This window comes from Giraffa tippelskirchi, chromosome 13 (genome assembly GCF_054371585.1).
Source record: "Giraffa tippelskirchi isolate mGirTip1 chromosome 13, T2T-mGirTip1v1.2.pri, whole genome shotgun sequence".
Classification (NCBI taxonomy): domain Eukaryota; kingdom Metazoa; phylum Chordata; class Mammalia; order Artiodactyla; family Giraffidae; genus Giraffa; species Giraffa tippelskirchi.
Window position 1 is genome coordinate 8,391,657 of NC_137287.1, and position 18,570 is coordinate 8,410,226.

General features: G+C 49.4%; 1 protein-coding gene across 6 annotated transcripts in view; it reads left to right on the plus strand.

Annotated features, from left to right (window-relative positions):
- The window catches only part of FKBP6 (FKBP prolyl isomerase family member 6 (inactive)), a 23,724-nt gene extending 11,342 nt beyond the window's left edge, over positions 1–12,382 (plus strand). For all 6 annotated transcript variants that reach the window (XM_081557870.1, XM_081557874.1, XM_081557872.1 and 3 more), the window contains 2 exons: positions 99–191; positions 11,912–12,382. In XM_081557870.1, coding sequence (XP_081413996.1) covers positions 99–189 — 91 coding nt within the window. In that variant the 3' untranslated portion in view covers positions 190–191; positions 11,912–12,382. The remainder of the gene's footprint in view (positions 1–98; positions 192–11,911) is intronic.
- Positions 12,383–18,570: the final 6,188 nt, after the last annotated feature.

The following is an 18,570-nucleotide window of genomic DNA, read 5'->3' on the forward strand; positions in this document are numbered from 1 at the left end:
TTTCGGTGTTTCTGGCCCTGAGTGGAGAATTCTAGCCGCCAGGTGTCACTTCCCATAGATACTGCCCTTTTCTAACTACTGGGTATTTCTCCTTGCAGCTATTACAAGAACTACATGGACAAAGAGAAAGAAATGTGTCACCGGATGTTTGCCCCTGGTGACAATGGCTCTACAGTAGGAGAAAACTAAAGGTAAGCTGACACACAAAAAGCTTCAGGATGAGCCCATTGTCAGGTGAAAATACCGTTAACTCAAAAATACATTTAATACATCCTCCCGGAATATTGTGGTTTAGCCTCACCAGTCTTAAATGAGTTCTTTTTTAAAAATAATTTTATGTATTTATTTTTGGCTGTTCTGGGTCCTCGTTGCTGCATGGACTTTTCTTTAGTTGTGGGAGCGGGGGCTACCCTATAGATGCAGTATGTGGGCTTCTCATTGCGGAGCATGGGTTCTAGGGAGCATGTCTTTGGTAGTTGCAGCCCGTGTGCTCAGTAGCTGTGGCTGCTGGGCTCTAGAGCACTGGCTCAATAGTTGTGGCATACATACTTGTTTGCTCCACGGCATGTGGGATCTTCCTGGACCAGGGATCGAACCGGTGTCTCCTGCATTGGCAGGCAGATTCTTTACCCCTGGACCATCAGGGAACCGCAGCCTCGCCAGTCTCAGTCACTCTCAGAACACTGACATTAGGCTACAATTGGGCCAAATCAATCCACAGAAAACTTGTTTTATAATAAAGCATTGACTGGCTCAGGTAATTTATTGAACACTGTACTGACAGCGATCCAGAATGGTTGTCTGGGTTCAGAATGCTGTCAGGCTATTGGTTGTTTACCCTCATGATCACGGGACTGACAGGAGCTCTGGCTCACTGCCCTGCATCGTGAGAGCCCGTGGGGCTGCGTGCTGCCAGGCTGGGAAAAGATCTGAATTCAGAATTTCATGTATAAACATCGCTGCTGAGTGAGTATCAAGTTTGCACCATCATACGGTAGAGAAGTTGTGAGTCAGCTCGTTGTAAGTCGGGGCCATCTGCCGTCTGGGTGAGAAGGCGGGCCGTTCTCCTCGGTCCCCGCGTGGCAGGTGCTGCCCACTGGGAGGAGAGGAGCCCTCCTTTCTGGAGCCGCGGGCCGCCGTGGTGCAGAGGCACGCCCATGCTGTGGGCCTCCTCAGGGAGGGTCACAGAAGCCTGGAAGGTCCATCCAGGGCTCAAGCTAGAGGCGCAGGTTTGAGAAGCCTTAAGCTTAAACATCCAACCAGTCCATCCTAGAGGAAATCAGCCCTGGATATTCATTCGAAGGACTGATAGAAGTGAAACTCCAATACTTTGGCCACCTGATGCGAAGAACTGACTCATTGGAAAAGACCCTGATGCTGGGAAGGATTGGGGGCAGGAGGAGAAGGGGACGACAGAGGATGAGATGGTTGGATGGCATCACCGACTCGATGGACATGAGTTTGGGTAAACTCTGGGAGTTGGTGATGGACAGGGAGGCCTGGCGTGCTGCAGTCCATGGGGTCGCAAAGAGTCGGACACGACTGAGTGACTGAACTGAAGCCTAAACATGAAAGCAGAAATGTTTCATGGCCTTTGTTTACCTCCCTCACAGTAGTGAGGCTATGCTTATAGTTATTAATGTGATGGTTTATCTGGGCAGTGAAGATGATGCTTTTCTTAATCTGTTTTTTCCCCCAAACCTGAAAGCCTCAAACCTCACCTTCCATTGAACACATTGTTAATGATGATTGACCCAGATGTCGAGGGTAGGGATGGTTGGTGACCACTAAGGTTCCACCTACTCTGAGAACTAGAGACGGAAGGTGCTAGGGCAGCAGGGGGCGGACGCCCGGTCCTGCGGCAAACACACCCCACCGGGGGTTACATGCCGGGTTCTGGTTTCTCCAGGACTGCATGACGTAACTCTCTTGTCTGGTTTACTGTTACTTCAGAAAATTAATGGAAACAAAATCACCTCCCTTAAACACCTGCTTGGCTTGAGTAGATAGCTCTGCTCTCTTGAGAGCAGTCGAACACGAGACAACAAGAAAACAGCTGCCGGACGGGCTCATGGTGATAAATCTCGGCTTTGTTTCCTGCTCCGTCTCTCTACAAAAGAGGCCTGAGAGAAGAAGGCAGTGACAAGGCCCGTTCAGCCCAGAGTTTTCTCACGAGTGGTCTGTACACTCTTGTCTCTGCTCCGTCAGAAACAGGCAGTCGGTGTCGCACGTCGGTGTCGCACGTCAGCGTCGCTGTCACCGCTGACCATGACCCTGTGACCCTGGCCTTCAGGCCCTGTGGGGACTCTGGTGTATTCGCAGGTCTCCTGAGCTGAGACGTGAGCCAGAGGGCTCTTCTCCTTCGATGACCATCAGTGTCCGGCAGAAATAGAGGCCCAGTGGCTTTTCACCGTGACGTTTTGGACCATGAGCTGGCAGGTCTTTCTGCTTAATGCAGATCCTGTTCTTCCAGGTCTGTCCTAGAAACAAGACCCTGGAAACCCAACAGGACAAGTTTCCTCTCTTGTCCTCGCCTCCCACCTCTCTGCGTCTGGGAGACATTTTTTAGCCGCCGATTCTGAGATGGCCTCTGGGGTGTCCCACAGTCTCAAGTCTGTCTTTATCACCAGCAGATTCCCACTGCCATTGAGATTGTAACACATTTTAACTTTTGTGTCATTCATGGTTTCTCGGCTCCCCTTTTTTGTATTGTATTGTACCTAGTCAGTCACTTCAGACATCTAGCTTTTTATCAATAGATTATGTCACCAACCTAGTTTTAACTAACTAGGATCATTTAAAATGTGCGTTTGTCTTCCAAGCTATTATAAGCTACTGACTTTTCTCCGTCTTGTCTTCTGAAATGTTAGTTTCTTCTGGTGGAACAAGAGTCCCCTCAATTGTATTCTCTAAGCCTCTGGTGATAGTAGACTTACTTTTTTGAGATCAGTGGGCCATGTCTCTTTCACCTTTGTATTTTCTAGCATCTGGAACCATCCCTAGCATGTGATTGGCACTCAGTAAAGGTTGGCTGGATCGAGTATGAAATAGCCAAAATACTAGTCTCACCTCCTTGAATCCTTGCCTTCCCAGCTGACTCCCATATTGGCTCTCAGGACTCATGTTCTTGCCAATAGCAGAAATCCATCCTTAACAGTGTTCACTGCAGAAGAGGTTTGCTGAGGGGATCCTGGGGGAGCTTATAGGATCTGGGGAGACGCTGAACACTCAGAGCTCGGCAGATAGAGACGGAGGGCCTTGGGGAGTCAGTCCTTCCTTGCTGCATCCTCTCCTGCCCTGAGGAAGGCCCAGGCGTCCGTTTCCACAGCCTTTCTATTATAGAGGGGTATTCCTTACCCACACCTCCCTCCTCTTCCTGAGCCAGTGCAGCTCCAGTTTGAAAACTCCCGAAGCAGGACTCTGGCTGGGTTTGGAGGATGTGGAGTCCCAGTTATGGCATTTCATCCACAAGGATTTTGCTGCGCATCTCTAAAAGATAAGGGCCACTGTTACAAATTTTCTTTCATTCTCTGAAATGCTTGTTTGTCTGCTCATTTGCTTTCACTTTTCTCTTTTCCATGTTGCAGACTTTCCATAAATGGTTGGTGTTTCTTGGCTGCTTATTCATATTTAAGAATGAAACAGTAAGAAAATTTGATCAGGGGCTCTGTTTACCTGGGCAGGTCTTCTCAACTCATCCTTTTTAATTTAAGGCTGAATAGATGGGTGCCAACCAAAATGCTTTGAGATCCTTAAATACCACAGGGAGGAGCTTTGCACTGGGCTGCAACTCCTACACTAGCTTATAAATTCTGTATTATTTTCATCTGCATATCCTCAATTTCTAGTGAGGTTGAACACCTTCTTGGCATATTTATTGGTCCGTATATTCTTTGTGCATATTTCCTATTGATGTCCTTTGCTCACTCTTGGGTATTTTCTTTATTGATTTGTAAGAGCCCCTTTTCATGTGATGGCTGTTTACTAAATGTCTGTTATGTAAGTTCACATATTTTCTTTTGGTTGTTTTGAGTATTTATACATTTCCGTGTTTGGCCACTTTCTGTGTGGTCTCTGGAATTCACCGTGTGCTCACACTTGGCCTGTGGGAGTAAGCAGAGGTCTGTCATGAGTGAGCAGGAGAGCTTAGGGTGTGACGGGGTTGCTGATAGCTCTTCTTGGAGTCTGAGCATCAGTCTGTCCACAGTGCTTTGTAATGTCCATAAGCCCATTTAATCTTCCCAACATTTTTTGATGGAGAAATTGTCTCCATTTTACAGATCGGGGGAGGAATTAAGCTCAGAGAATCAGACCCTTTCCCTGTGAAGGTCTTTGTGTGTGTGTAAACAACTGTGACCATTTTCATGTGATTTGAAATGTAAACCCCCAGATGCTGTCTGAGGCTTTGAATACATTCAGCTTCTCTCTCCGGAGAAGGCAATGGCACCCCACTCCAGTACTCTTGCCTGGAAAATCCCATGGACGGAGGAGCCTGGTAGGCTACAGTCCATGGGGTCGCTAAGAGTCGGACGACTGAGCGACTTCACTTTCACTTTTCCCTTTCATGCACTGGAGAAGGAAACGGCAACCCACTCCAGTATTCTTGCCTGGAGAATCCCAGGGACGGCGGAGCCTGGTGGGCTGCCGTCTATGGGGTCGCACAGAGTCGGACACGACTGAAGCGACTTAGCAGTAGCAGCAGCAGCAGCTTCTCTCTCCAGCTGGGGCGTTATCACTGATTGCCCAGTGATTTTTTTTATTCCTTTCTTAGGTGTTTAGGAATTTCCTCCCTCTTCTCTGCTCTCCATACTTAAGCTGAAGCCTTTGGGCTACAGAATTAAGAAGACTGAGCCATGTTGCTTGGCCAGCCTCAGAGAAAGAGTATCCTAACAGATTTTTTGAAAGTGTTTTCTGGAAAAGAGCAGCTCCTGAGAGGCTCAGGTAGAAATAAAGGCTAATAACAAGCTCCTGTAGTTGAGATTGCCAGGTTCCTTTAGTCCTGGTTCAGAGAGTGTCGGCCAGAGTGAGCCCTGGAGCTGCAGGCGCTACAGAGCTCAGTGCCGAGGCTTGGGGGTCCTCTGGGGTCAGGGGTTCCCTTGTTCCAAAATAGCCTTCCTGTGTCCGGCCTGCACTGGTCAGTTGCCAGGAAACCCTAGGAGCAGATCATCATCCCTCACAGTGTGTGACCAGATTCAGATGAGAATATGCTTGATCCTGTTCTTCCCAAAGGGATTAAGGAGAAACTCAAATCCACTGTAGAGTCTATAAAGGTATTTCATGCCTCCAATTAGACGCGTCTGAGTCCTGAATAAATAGTAACTTGCTTCAGTGTATTTTTGTGATTTTATATGTTGTCAATTCTGACTGACTTTCCCTGCATCTCCACTTCTTTTACTCCTCCCAACAGAGGTGTGTTTTCCTGGGAGTAACTGGGCATCCATCCTCTTGTTGGATGAGGGTCGTGCCGTTTTCCAGGCAGACTGTTAAGATAGTCTCTTGATCTTTAGGAAATCTGTGAAATGCCTTTTCCTCCAGCTCAGGAGATGTCTCTGACGTCATCCCTTTGTTGTGTGACTATAAATACTCCACTTGGGTTGGCACCTTTTGATGTACCCCTTCCTGGGAAATGTTTCCGCTGGTAGTTTCTTTGGCCCCTTCACCTCTCTTCACAGCCCCTTGTGGCAGCCGTTGTTGTTGCTATTGTTCGGTAGCCAAGTCATGTCCGACTCTTAGTGACCCCATGGACTGCCCACGGCAGGCTTCTGTATCTCTCACCATCTCCCCAGAGTTTGCCCAAGTTCATTCATGTCCATCAAGTCAGTGATGCCATCCAACCATCTCATCCTCTGTCGCCCTCTTCTTCTGCCTTCAGTCTTTCCCAACATTGGGGTCTTTTCCAGTGAGTCGGTTGTTCTCATCAGGTGGCCAAAGTATTGGAGCTTTAGCATCAGTTCTTTCAAAGAGTATTCAGGGTTGATTTCCTTTAAGATTGACTGGTTTGCTCTTCTTGCTTTCCAAGGAACTCTCAAGAGTCCTGATAGCCATAACAGGCCCGGAACCCACTGCCAACTGAGGTTTACTTCTGGGCTCTTAGTGAGTGAGGTATCAACGAAGGCTAGTTAATTAAATTCAGGAGATAAACTAGGTTCCTTTTTCTAATCTTCAAATCAGTGATTATTGAAGTGCCCTTACCTTTCCGTAGGGGGCTGAAAAATGGGGAATCTGGATTCTCAGACTCACCTTGCTTTCTGCAACATCAGCCAAGTCATCGAACCCCTCTGGGCTGTAGTCTTGCCATCTGTATGATGCGGCCTTCAGATCTTTAAGATCTCTCTGTACCTCCTTCATTCCTGTCAGATGTGGCTCAGGCTGTTTTTAATTTCTTGGATTCATAATCACCTAATTATGAATAAGCCGTGTCTCTAGGCCTATGTAACCCAGGCCCTGACTTAGATAAATAAGGATACAGCGCACAGTGAAAGAAGTGGACATCAGTAGTAAAGAATTAACATGAAGTCCCCCAGGAGGAGGTGTAGAGAGAGGACGGACCCTGGGAGCACAACATGGAACCGAGAGGACAGGCTGGGAGCCCGGGGGACGAGTGGGAGGTTTAGCTGGGAAGGCTCTGGTGGGCTTCAGGGAGCCACGCACGAACCCCTGAGTAGTTGTGTGTCCTGCACAGAGAAACGTGACAGCTGCTGTCAGCTCAGCGGGGTCTCTGACACCAGGAGAGGTAGAAACAAGACAAAAGAAACCCTCTAGGGGGTGAATTTCGTAGAGTAGTGACCAGCAGTGTCACGCCCGCAACAGGAGGGACGAGGACTGAGAAATAATGAACTAATGAACTAATGAACTAAGCCATTCATTGTGTGGAGTGGTGGGAACGCAGGCAAGACGGTGCGCCTACCCCCCTGGGCGTACTGAGAGCAGGAAGTGCAAGGCAGGGAGCAAGCCAGTGGCTCAGCCTCCTCAAAACCTGGTTGGTGGGGCCCCTCCCCCGGGACTCGGATTCAGCAGGTTGGCTGGGGCCCCAGACTTGGTGTTTCTAACGAACTTCCAGGCGATGTGGATCAGCTGGTCTTTGGAGCACAGTAAGGTAGATGGCTTTCTCAAGACATCCTCATGAGAAGAGGAAAGGAGCGGGTGCACGGTGATTGGAAACATAACACAGTGAATAATGCAAACCTTGTTTTGAAACAAGGGTGGCCCTTGGGTGGCACTTCTGACCCCTGTTTGTCATATATCCTGCTGTCTTCCCCTCCGTGCTGTGGCAGCTGATGGCCGTGAGCGCTGACAGGTGTCATCAGAAGAAGGGTGCTGAGTCCGGGGCCACCTCCAGGTCAGGGCAGAGGCCCGGGTGTTCTCGGGTTCAGTTTACACCTAGAAAGAGTGGGCTTCGGGGGACCACTCAGCTCGACGTGTGTTCCCAGCAGGAAGGGAGCACTCCGTGATGCCTGCCTCACGCCAGTGCTGAGAAGTAGAGACAAGTAGTTGGAGTGGGGTGGTGCACCAGGGACGCAAGGGGATTGCAGCAGGAGGAGTCCGTGTGGAGCAGGCCACCAGCAGCCAGGTGGGGACAGGCAGATGAAGGCGGGCCCGGCATTGAGGGCTGGCTTTGCACGGCGCGGGGAGGAGGGGCAGGAGGGAGGACCGCCGAGGCCAGAGGGCACAGCCAACCGGAGGGGTGGCTGAACATCACATCGTGGAGCATGTGAGGGGGCTCGGGCTTCTTAATACCCAGACTAGGTTATTCCAATTGAGTGGTGCATTTTGAGTTAGAGAACTAGTTAAGTGGCTTCAGGGAGGGTCTAGGAATCTTCACCTTTTTGTGCATTATCTGGGACTTGAAGAGGGATCTGCAGCTTTCACCAGTGTTTCAAAGGCTGTGTGACCCACAAGAGGTTAAGGTCCACTGGTCTAGAGGTTTCTCACAGACACTGTTCACATCTGCCTGCTCACTGTGGCTCACAGGCTCTAGACCAGGGCTGTGAACGGGCAGGGCTGGTCCACGACGCCGTGGGAACTCCTTTTATTCTGTCCAGCCCTTGGCCCTTTACCCTAGGGTTTCAGACAGAGACACCCCAGGCTCCGCAGCCTCCGGCTCCAGGTCCCAGGATTACACTTCCCTGTCTTCTTGGTTACGTTCTCACGCCCTTATTTGATTACTGCCCACTATTCTGTGCAGCTACTGTGGACACCGATCATATCATTGCTGGAGTTCTATTTCACAGTGACTGTGCCTTTTCCCCAGGCTTGGGGTTTCCTTTCCTCAGAAGCAGCTTATTTAGTATTAATATATTCAGTTGGAGTCTGCCCTGCTGGACCTTTGTCTGTGTTCCCTCCCCGAGTCTGACTTCTTCTATCTTTGTAGGTCTCCTGGCTGATCTTTCCTTGAGCCCCGGGTACATGACGGCTTTCTGTCTGCCTTTTGCACCTTAGTATGCAATGAGTATTGGATCTTCAAGATGAACGTGAACTCCTCTATTTTGATGCATTTTCGTTCATGCTAAAGTGTCCCTTTTTATTAGTTTCAAATTGAAAATTCTGTTGACTGAACTTCACAAACCCCAGTGTCTGATCTTGGACATTCTTCTTGCCTATCTGCATCCTCGGGCGCACATGTTTGTGCTGTGTGAATATTGAATACAGGGCTTATTTCTACAGTCAGTGCACGGGACACAGACTGGATTGAGTGTTTGTTTCCATTGATGATTATTAAACTTTTATTATGGATATTTTCAAACCTATTCAGATTTAGAAAGAAGAGCCTGACAGTGTGGTTACAAGCATTCTGCTGTTCTGTTTCTTATACCACCACCCTGCCCTGTAACTTTTTGTCAGTTTTAATTTTAATTATAAAAATGCTACGTGCTTATGGTTTTAACCCAGAAGGTGGAGAATAAAAGCTCCCTGTCCCCAAACCTATTTTCTAGAGGTAACCACTGACGTTTCTTATGTATCCTTCCCAAAGCATTTCTGTGAATATTCAGGATTGTGGGTATCTGTGTAATCTTCCACACAAATAGAATTATACATTTCGTACCATAATGCAATTTAGGTGTTTTCTAGGTCAGCGTACAAAGAGCTGCCTCATTTTAAGAAAACAACTCAGTGGCATTCCATCCTACGAGGGAATCATCATATGGATGGATGAATAGGTAGACAGACAGATGACATGGTTATCCCCTCAGCTGAGTTTTCTATGATGTTTGTTTAAATATCATGTCACTGGGAGGTACACGTGTAACTTCAGCTGATCCAGGAGTCACTAAAGTGACCTCTCAGGTGTCTGTACCAGCTTATACCCCCTTTGGTGCTGTTGAGATTCCATTATTTAGCTTTGCCATCGTTAGTATTGTTAGATGTCTTAGTCTTTGCCAGTTTGGTGCATCCAAAATGAGATCTTGTTATTAGTACTGACATGTCCCTGATCAAACATCTTTTCAGATGTTCACGTGTCCTTTCTATAAATTGCCTGTTTGTTTCTCTGTAACCAAATACCTTTCCCAGTTTTTCAGGTTTTGGGGTTTTTTGGGTTTTTTTGATAGTAAAATGTCAGTTGCTTCCCTGGATACTCTAGGCATGTGATCGTCCATTCAAGTCATGGTAACTTTGTCCTCTGCTTCCCACCTTGTCTTATCTTATTCAGAGCCCATCTCCCGCTGTGGGCTGAGTGCTTCCAGAGTAGTGTTAGATGGTGGTGACGGCTCAGCACCACATCTTCCGTGACCATAGTGGGTGGACCTGTTGCTGCTATACAGCTCAGTGTGATCCAGGCTTTCGGTGAAGATACAGTCTTCTTTCTGTAATGCTAAGGAAATGTTTTTATACTAAAGTTTCTATCAGGAATGATCGTTATCAAATGCCTTCCTGTCACAAAGATAAGCTTTTTTTTTTAACCTTTGACCTATTATTATGGTTTATAATGTTGAATCTTTGCAGTAGGGATAGAAATGTTGTGCATTTTTAGCTGGTTGCTTTGGGAGAGGACTGAGTGCCTTTAACATAAACAAGCATATTCCTTCCCTAAGCAGACACAGTCATGGGACATTCTGTAATGAAAGACCTGTAAGCTGAGTAGGAGAATTGGAGGCAAAAAGAAACTGCGTTTGCTCTTCATAGGTTAACAGGAGTCCTTGGTTTTCCATGGGCTGCTTGATGAGCACTGGCGCAGGCGAAGGGGCTGCTCTTCCTGCCGTGGTTCTTAAGCCCCGCAGCCTCTTCCACAGAGCAGCCAGACTCATCCTTTTTAAAGTCAGCTCTCTGTTCAGAAGCTCCAGTGACTTCCCCTGAACAGAGTAAACCTGAGGCCCTTTCAGTGCCTCTGTGGCCCCCTTGCTGGCTTTCTTCCTTGTGCTCACTCCACTTTGCCCACACTGACCTGGTGCCTCTCACACGCTCCAGTCGTGTTCTTGACTCTGGGCCTTTGCACTGACATTCCTCCAAGCTGGAAAGCCCTTCTGACTAGTCAGAGCTCAGTCTACTTAAATGTCGCCTCCTTGGAGAGGTCTCTCCAGTTACTTTATGTTAAATAACAACTGACGTCCTTCTGTGTCCCCATAGCCTGCTGACTTTTCTTCACGGCAGTTATGTGTTTTGGCTTATTTATCTCTTTATCCCACTAAAGAATGTCCCAGGAGGTTTGTCAGTTGCATTTCACTGGTGCCATGTTTTTCTGTAATGTACTATAAAGGGCAGCCAAGCAGGCTTAGTCAGCAGAGTGCCACAGCCCTTAGAGGCACAGAAAAGCACTCTTCCTGGTAGATTTAAATGAGCAGCAAGATGGATATCCTAAGAAAGCACTGGCCTCCTCTCCTGCCTGCACTGGCCCCCTCTCCTGCCTGCACTGGCCCACCTGCTTCTGCCCAGGGCTTGGGTTGAGGGGACTGTCTCAGGCAGGTCTCTCTCCCCCACTCAGAAGCTGCTGTTCAGCAAGACGACAATGAAGAAGGTGTTCTTAACTGTGACCCCCCTCCCCCCCAGCCCTGGACACACACATGCAGCAGGGCCCCAGGCTGGGCTGGCACATCAGCCAGCACCCATCCCTGTGTACCAGCATTTCCCATGGCTCTGGGGCCAACTGGGGAGGCAGTGACTGCAGAGCCATCACTGCAGAGCCTCGATGGGTTGTCCTAACAGCTCTTGTTGTGTTCCCACCTTCAGTCGAGGTCTTACTAGTCTTGCGACAGCTCAGTGAAGTATATCCTATAGGAATGTTTGATAGGTGACGAAACAGGAGGTACAACTGGCCCAGGTTCACAGAGCGGAAATAGTGGAACTGGGAGTCCACGTGGATCTCCTGGCTCTGGATAAACGACCACACTGTGTCGCTGCCGTCAGAGCCTGTGTGACCGGCCTCTGTGGTGAAGCTAGCTGTCCTGTGGAGCTGTCTGGGTGAGGCCTGTCCGGGAGTCTTGTCTGGTTACATCCCGAGTGGTCAGTGCTGCCCAGTGTGTGTCCCAGGGGTTTCATGTGTCCCCCTGAAAGCAGCCGCTTGTACATTTGGCCCTTTGGGAGTGCCTTCGACATCCTCTAGTGGTTGAAGGTGTGTAGCCCTTGTGGAACAGTTGAGATGGACTAATGAGGAGAGCTCTGCCCACACTCAGGAGTTAGTCATCTATTTGGGGGCTTCATCTGAACAATGAAGTTGAACTGGATGGTCTCAGGGGCCCTTCTGTTCTGATTTTCTTTTTTTTTGTTGTTCTGATTTTCTGAGATGGTGTTCTTGAAGTTTGAAAGCCACCGTGTTAACAGGTCACCATTTCCCAGGCCCCACCCCTTAGAGTCCTTGCCCCCTAGGGGCATCTGTCGGTCCCTGGTTCCCGTCTGGACTCAGACCCGGGACTGGCCCTGGCGCCCTCTGGGACGGCTGAGTCCCACTCTGTTTCTAACTGCTGTGTTTGATTCCTAGTTTCGCAGCTAATGACAAGCGAAAGAGGCGAAGCTGCCTGGAGTTCCCCATCGTTATGGGAGGTAGGCAGAGCGCTTTCCGGAAGGATCTCCTCAGGACAGACTGTGTGCGCGACCTGCTTGGAAGAGGGGCTGAGTTTCTGCAGGCCACGACCCCGTCTGTGGCTGACGCTGCTGAAGTGTTTTCACAGCTGCTGCTTTCTGTTTCATGTTTTCATGCAGAGGAGGTGAAAGGGTAGCTACTGACAAGTAGGAGAATGCTATTTTTTAAGGCAATTGCTTGTTTTTTCAAATAGAATTAGTCCTTGGCTTTTCTCCAGTCCCAGCCCGCTTCGTGCTGCTCCCGTCCCTGGGTGAATACAAATAGGGAGTGCTTTGTGTATTTTGTAGGGCTCTCAGTTTTGAAAAGAGAGAATTATGTTACAGATGTTTTTGTTGTAAGTAAATAAAACGCTTCCTTGTCTTTGCACGATCCAGTGTAAATTGTGTTGAGTTCAACTAAACTTATGAAGTCAGTAGGTAGGGCAGAGGGACAGCTATTCACTGAGACCAGTTAGATCAGCTAGAGTGGGAGATGGGTTCATTTTCTGGAGCCACAGCAGTTCTTTTTGACCTAAGGGTAAATGCTTGTGCATTTGCATTGGGGTTCCCTTGAAATCTGCTCCCTTCCATGGGGAGCTGTTTCAAGACAGTTAACTGGAAACCTGGGAGCCAGCCGGTCCTCCTGCACTGTTGTGGGCTGTGAGTCTTGCAAAAATATGCGTGTGTTGAGGTGTTGCAAAGCCAGCCTCCCCGTGCTGTCTTGGACAGTGTGTTGCTGGGTGGTGATAGCCGCCACCTGAGGATCCGCCTGGGGCCCTCACAGCATCGCTGCCGCTCATTCATGGTACAAGTCTGGGAGGGGAGCAGTGGCCCTGCCCTGACCAGGAAAGAACAAACTGGCCTCGAGGGACTATGACACTGCCCCAGGGCTCTTCCGGGTCAGGGCCACCTCTCCCCAGCATGGGGCAGAGGGGCTGGTTTGGACAGGCCTCTGGCTCCCAAAGGGCTTGGCCGTCCCCACCCAGCCCCAGTGCTCAGTCCTCCTCTGTGAGCCTTGCCCTCCCCACGCGACCCTCACTGACAACTTCCCGTCTCACTCAGAGTCATGGCCCCAGCCCAGGGAGGAACGTCTGGGCCTGGGTCACGCAGTGAGGGCCAAGCTGGAGTGCTCCTAACTCAAGAGGGCGGCCCATTCTGTGAGATGCTCAGAGAGCTCTCCCCGCTCCCCACGCCCACAGGCTGCTTGCTGTCTTCTGAACAGGGTCTGGGGCTTTTCGCTAGAGACAAGGCCGGGAGCCCTGGCTGACTTTTGCTGAGCAAACCGGGCGATAGGTGGCGACATAACCTGCTCTGTGCTTCCCGGCGAGCCCTGCGGCCCACAGAAACTGCGGCCCGCCGGCCTGGGCGGCAGCAGGTGCCCCGCCTGGGTAGGGTGGTGACCTTTGGGACGGCTCTCTGTCTCTCTCTCTTGCCTGAGCTGCTTCATCCAGCCCAGCCATTCAGAGAGACTGGTCTGTGCTGGACGTTGCCCCAGCTCCTGGGCCCCTGCCCTCCAAGAGGAAAAGGTGTCGAGTGTGGTTAGTCCTCAGCCTAGAGGGAGAGGTGGAGAGGCCCTGCAGGCCGGTGAGTTGTGACACAGGAGCCTGAGGGACCCGCTCCAGGCAGCCGGTAGCACAGCAGGGACAGCAGCCCGGAGGGGACCCGCATGCCTGTCTGAGAAAAGAAGTCTCTGCATTTATGTCATGTGGGCAGACGGACGGCATGGGCCCAGCAGAGTGTGTGTGTGTTGGCTGAGAAATCAGACCCTCCTGTGGGCCTTGGGGAGCCCAGCAGGCCCCTCCCTGGGTGACCAGCACTCCAAAGATGCCTGTTCTCTCTGGATCTCAGGAGCCAGGCTGGGCTCTTGGCTCCTTCTCTCCTGACCTGGTTAAGAAGCTTACCTTGACCTCTCTAATCGCTTTGGTCAACTCAGTCATGATGAATGACCTAGTAACGATGAGCAGTCAGACTTAATCCAGAGCATCAGTTAAGCAAAAACGCCTGTGTGTGTGTGTGTGTTTGTGTGTGTGTGTGTGTGTGTGTGTTTGCACCCATACACTTGTGTTTGTGGCCTAGGAGGCAAACATTCAAGAAAGAGACAAATGCCAGCAGATAGATAATAATGCAATATGATATAGTGTATTAAGCCAAAAATTTTTTCTTTCTTACAAATGTGGTTTTTTTCACAACCCTTCAGACTAAAAGTGCAGCTGCCTGTGGGGAAGGACCTGGGGAAGGACCTGAGTCAGATCTCCACGTCCCCCCTCAGCTCCCTTTACCAGCCCCTCCCAGCAGCTCACCCTCACTGATGCTCAGAAGAGGGAGGATCACCCTTCTAGGGAGAACAGTCAGACCCAGAAAATTCACCAACCAAAAGGGGATTGACTTGGGTGGGAGTGGGGGACTCTGACTGCTCCTTGAGAAATATCAGGAAACAAGAACAGTACCAGGAGACAGGCTCCAGACAGACGGCCAATTTGGAAAAGGTGGATTCCAGACAAAGGGTCACAGACCCCAGAAAGAGCCCCGCACTTAACTCCTCCTGGTGACGTGGTGTCTGTGCGGTGACTGTGATGGGTGCTCGCGGGAAGCCCGTGCAACTGGAATCCAAGTTCCCAGCGCAGGACCTGAGCTGGTTTCTGAGAACCTCTGGAGGAGAGCTGTGAGATGGTTAAGTGGGTGGAGATGTGCCAGAGTCATTGTTACCTGGAGGAGCTTACCTGATTCCCACTCTCGCTGCCTGGGCTTATGCTGGAGGGACTCCTGCATGACTCCCGAGATCCTTGGCACAAGGATGTGAAAGCCGTGTCCCTCAGGCTGCTCCCCCTTCACGGGGCCTGAGCCCGAGCCTCGGGGCTGCTGCCCACCCTCCTCCTGCTCAGCCTTATCCCGTGGCTGAGGGGCGTGCCTCCTGAGTGTCCCTGTATCAGCCCCTCATGCTTCGTGTCTCTGCCCTGCCTGGGTCAGAGGTCACAGCTTCTCACCTTGATCACTGGACACCTTTCCCCCTGGCCTCCATTCCTAGTCTCCAGCCCTCCTCCACCTGCTTGCCCTGTCCTGCTCCAGCTTAAATGCTTCAGTAGCTCCCAGTAGCCTTTGAGATAAAGTTCAAACTCCCTAATTTAGCACAGGAGGCCTGGACTGCCTCCAGACACTCCCTGCCAGGCACCCTGCCTTCTGGCCATGCTGAGCCACCTGCAGTTCCTAAGTGTTCCCAGCGACCCACACCTTGTGCCCCCCTGTGTGTTGCTGTCAGATCAGACTGCATTTCGACTCCTCTTCCAAACCTTAACTTAAGACAGAATCTTGAGTGGAAGCTGTCAAGGCTCACAAAGAGGCAGGGTGCGTGCCCCCAGCAAATGGTCGGTCTGCCCAACAATCACGGGAAATAGGCCATTCAGGGTAAGAGTAAACTTCTCTGCCCCCCGTCTGGTAAATAAAAATCACAAATCTTCCTCTTTTCTTGGTATTAAAATACTTCTCATATTTAAAAAAATCATTTTAATTTCTTTATACAAGAACCACAAGATAGTCATAAATACATGCATAAACCTGAAGCAAGAGAAAAAAGGCTACTTCCTCCAGGCAGCCTTCCCTGACCACCTAGATGGACATAGCTGCCTCCAAGATGCCCAAACCCTTGGTTACCAACACCCCACAGTAACCAGATGGTCTGACCTGACTTCCCCAAGGTTCTGAGCTTCCAGGGCAGGGACGGGAGGTCACCTGACTGTGATCCTCCATTCCCCGGCACAGAGAAATAAGATCCTCGGTTTGTCGAAGGAATAAATGGAGCTCACTTAGGACCTATGTTCACATACCTCATGAAATCCTTAAGGACAAGTCAGAAAGTTAATGCAGGATAGGTCTGCCTGGGCTGGCTGTATTGAGGAATCTGGTTCAAGGACCCTTGATGGGAAAAAAATAAACCTAGGTCAGACAAAAAGACTGGACTCAGTATGAGCCACGGGGGACGGTGACTGCTAAAGAGGGCAGGGCAAGCACAGGTGAGGGGCGCGGGACCCTGGAACCCCTGGCAGATCTGCAGGCTGCAGATTTAGAGATGGTTACCCACCCAGAGAAGGGCCAAGGGCACACAGACGCCTTCACGACAGGGCTGCGTTCCTCCGAGGTGGCTGTGAAAGCCAAATAACAATGGCATCTTCAGTGTCAGAAAAGCCCTAGGCGCCGACTGCAGACAGCAGCTAGTTGGCTGGAAATGCAGTGAGGGTTTCCCACTCGGTTGTGAATAGTTGTTGGAAAATGTGCAGTTGACAGGGAGAACTAAAGGCCGTGACAACACTGTCAGCTCCTCTTCTCCTGGCCTGACCTGGTCCAGTCGTCCCCACCCCAGAGACGGAGTGACTCCCCAGCCCAAGGGTCACCCCCAGGGCACCCTCGACCCTGTGCCCCTCTGCTAGGGCAGGCACCGCCCCCCCCCCCCAGCTTCTCCCCAACCCTGGCCAGGCCCACTTGTCCACCCTGCTCAGCCACACTTGGAGTGTAAGGAGACTCCCAGGTGGGCTGACCCCTGCCTGGCCACAGCCGATAGCTGCCCGCCATCAATAGGACAGTGTCCCCGGCACACAAAGAGCCTTACTCAGGCTCCGTGGAGTGGCTGTGAAAATCACCGAGGTGCAATTCCAACCTCAGAATTACTCAGCAGCCCTTTCCTGCGTCACTGGTTCCTTTTTGGATTCTGTGAGGGGGCCCTTCCTAACCTTGCCCTTGATTCTCAGGCCCCTTTTTCCCTTCCATGCACCCCCTTGTCCTCTCTCCAGGTCCAGTCACCTAGCCTCTTCCTCCGCTGAGCCAATAAACATCACTGGGCATGAAATAAGGCTCCCTTTTCCCCTCACCCCTCCTTCGGTATCTTTGCCCACCTCACCTCCTCCCCAGGGTCTTCAGGGCAGGAGCTGGGGGTGGGGGAAGTGCCCACCCCTTGCCCCTCTCTGTGCCATTGATCCTGGCCCCAGCTGTTCATCAACCATCCTCTGTCTGTGAAACAGGCTTCTCTCTTTCTGCCTCCAGACGTGGCCCAGCCTCTCCTTCCTAATAAAAGACTTCTTCAGTCTTGCCTCCTCCTCTTAGCCATAGCCAGACCCTTTTTATTTTATTCTATTTATTTAATTCTTGAAAAATGTAATGCATTCCTATGACATTTGATGTACAAATACGGTCCCTCCCATCCTTGCCCTCTTCCCCACTCCTGATCCCTTTACTGTTGGCAGTTTCCTCGTTATTCTTCCAGGAGAGTTAACTTTTACATGAGAATATCTTCATATAATTCTTCCTCCATTAAAAAAATGAGACATAATTCACATACCATGAATCTCACTCTTTTAAGTTATATAATTAAGTGGGGGTTTTTTTAAAAGCATGTTCACAAGTTGTACAACCATCACCCTGTCTAATTCAAGAGTATTTTGATCACCCCAGAAAGAAATGCCAGACCCATCGGCTGTCACAACCCCCTCTCTCCTCTGAGGCCCTGACAGCCATCAATCTCCTTTCCACCTCTATGACTTTACCTCTCGTGGATGTTTTATATAAATGGAATCATGTAATATGTGGCCTTTTTCACTTTAGCATAATAGTTTCAACTTTCATCCATGTTGTAGCATGTTTCAGTACTTTATTCCTTTTTATGGCTAAGTAATGTTCAATTGTATGTATATACCACCTTTTTGTTTATCCATTGATTAGTTGATAGACATTTGTTTCCACTTCCTGGTTATAATGGATAATGCTACTATGAACATTTGTGTATATTTTTGTTTGTTTCAGCTCTTTTGGTTATACATCTGGGAGTGGAGTTGCTGGATCATATGGTAATTCCACATGTCATTTCTTGAGGAATAGTCATACTGTTTTCCATAGCAACTGCACCATTTTACATTCTACCAGCCATGTATGAGGGCTCTGATTTCTTCTTGTCCTTACCAACACCTGCTACTTTCGGGTGGTCATAATAGTAATGGTGTTATAACTATTCTAGTGGGTGTGAACCAGTATCTCATAGTGGTGTTGATTTGTATTTCTCCAAGGACAACTGAAGTCAAGCATCCTTTCCTGTGCTTTTCATTCGTGTATCTTCTTTGGAGAAATGTCTGTTTAGATCCTTTGACCATTTTTTAAATTGGATCATTTGTCTTTTCATTGTTGAATTGAAATGAGTTCTTTATATACTCTGGAAATAGTCCCATATCAGATTTATGGTTTACAAAATTTTCCTCCTGTTCTATAGATTGTTTTTTCACTTTCTTGATGGTGTCCTTTGAGGCACAATTTTGATGAAGTCTTATTTGCCTGTCTTTTCTTCTGTTGCTTATGCTACTGGTGTCATATAAAAGAAACCACTGCCAAATCCAAGGTTGTGAAGATTTACCTCTATGTTTTCTTTTAAGAGTTTCATAGTTTTAGCTCTTAAACTTAGGTTGATTCAATTTGAGTTAGTACTTGTATATGACACGAAGTAAGGGTCCAGCTTCATTCTTTTGCACGTGGATATCCAGTTTCCTAGCACCATTTGTACTGTATGTAGAGAATACTCAAGACCAGACCTACTGAATGGTCTTG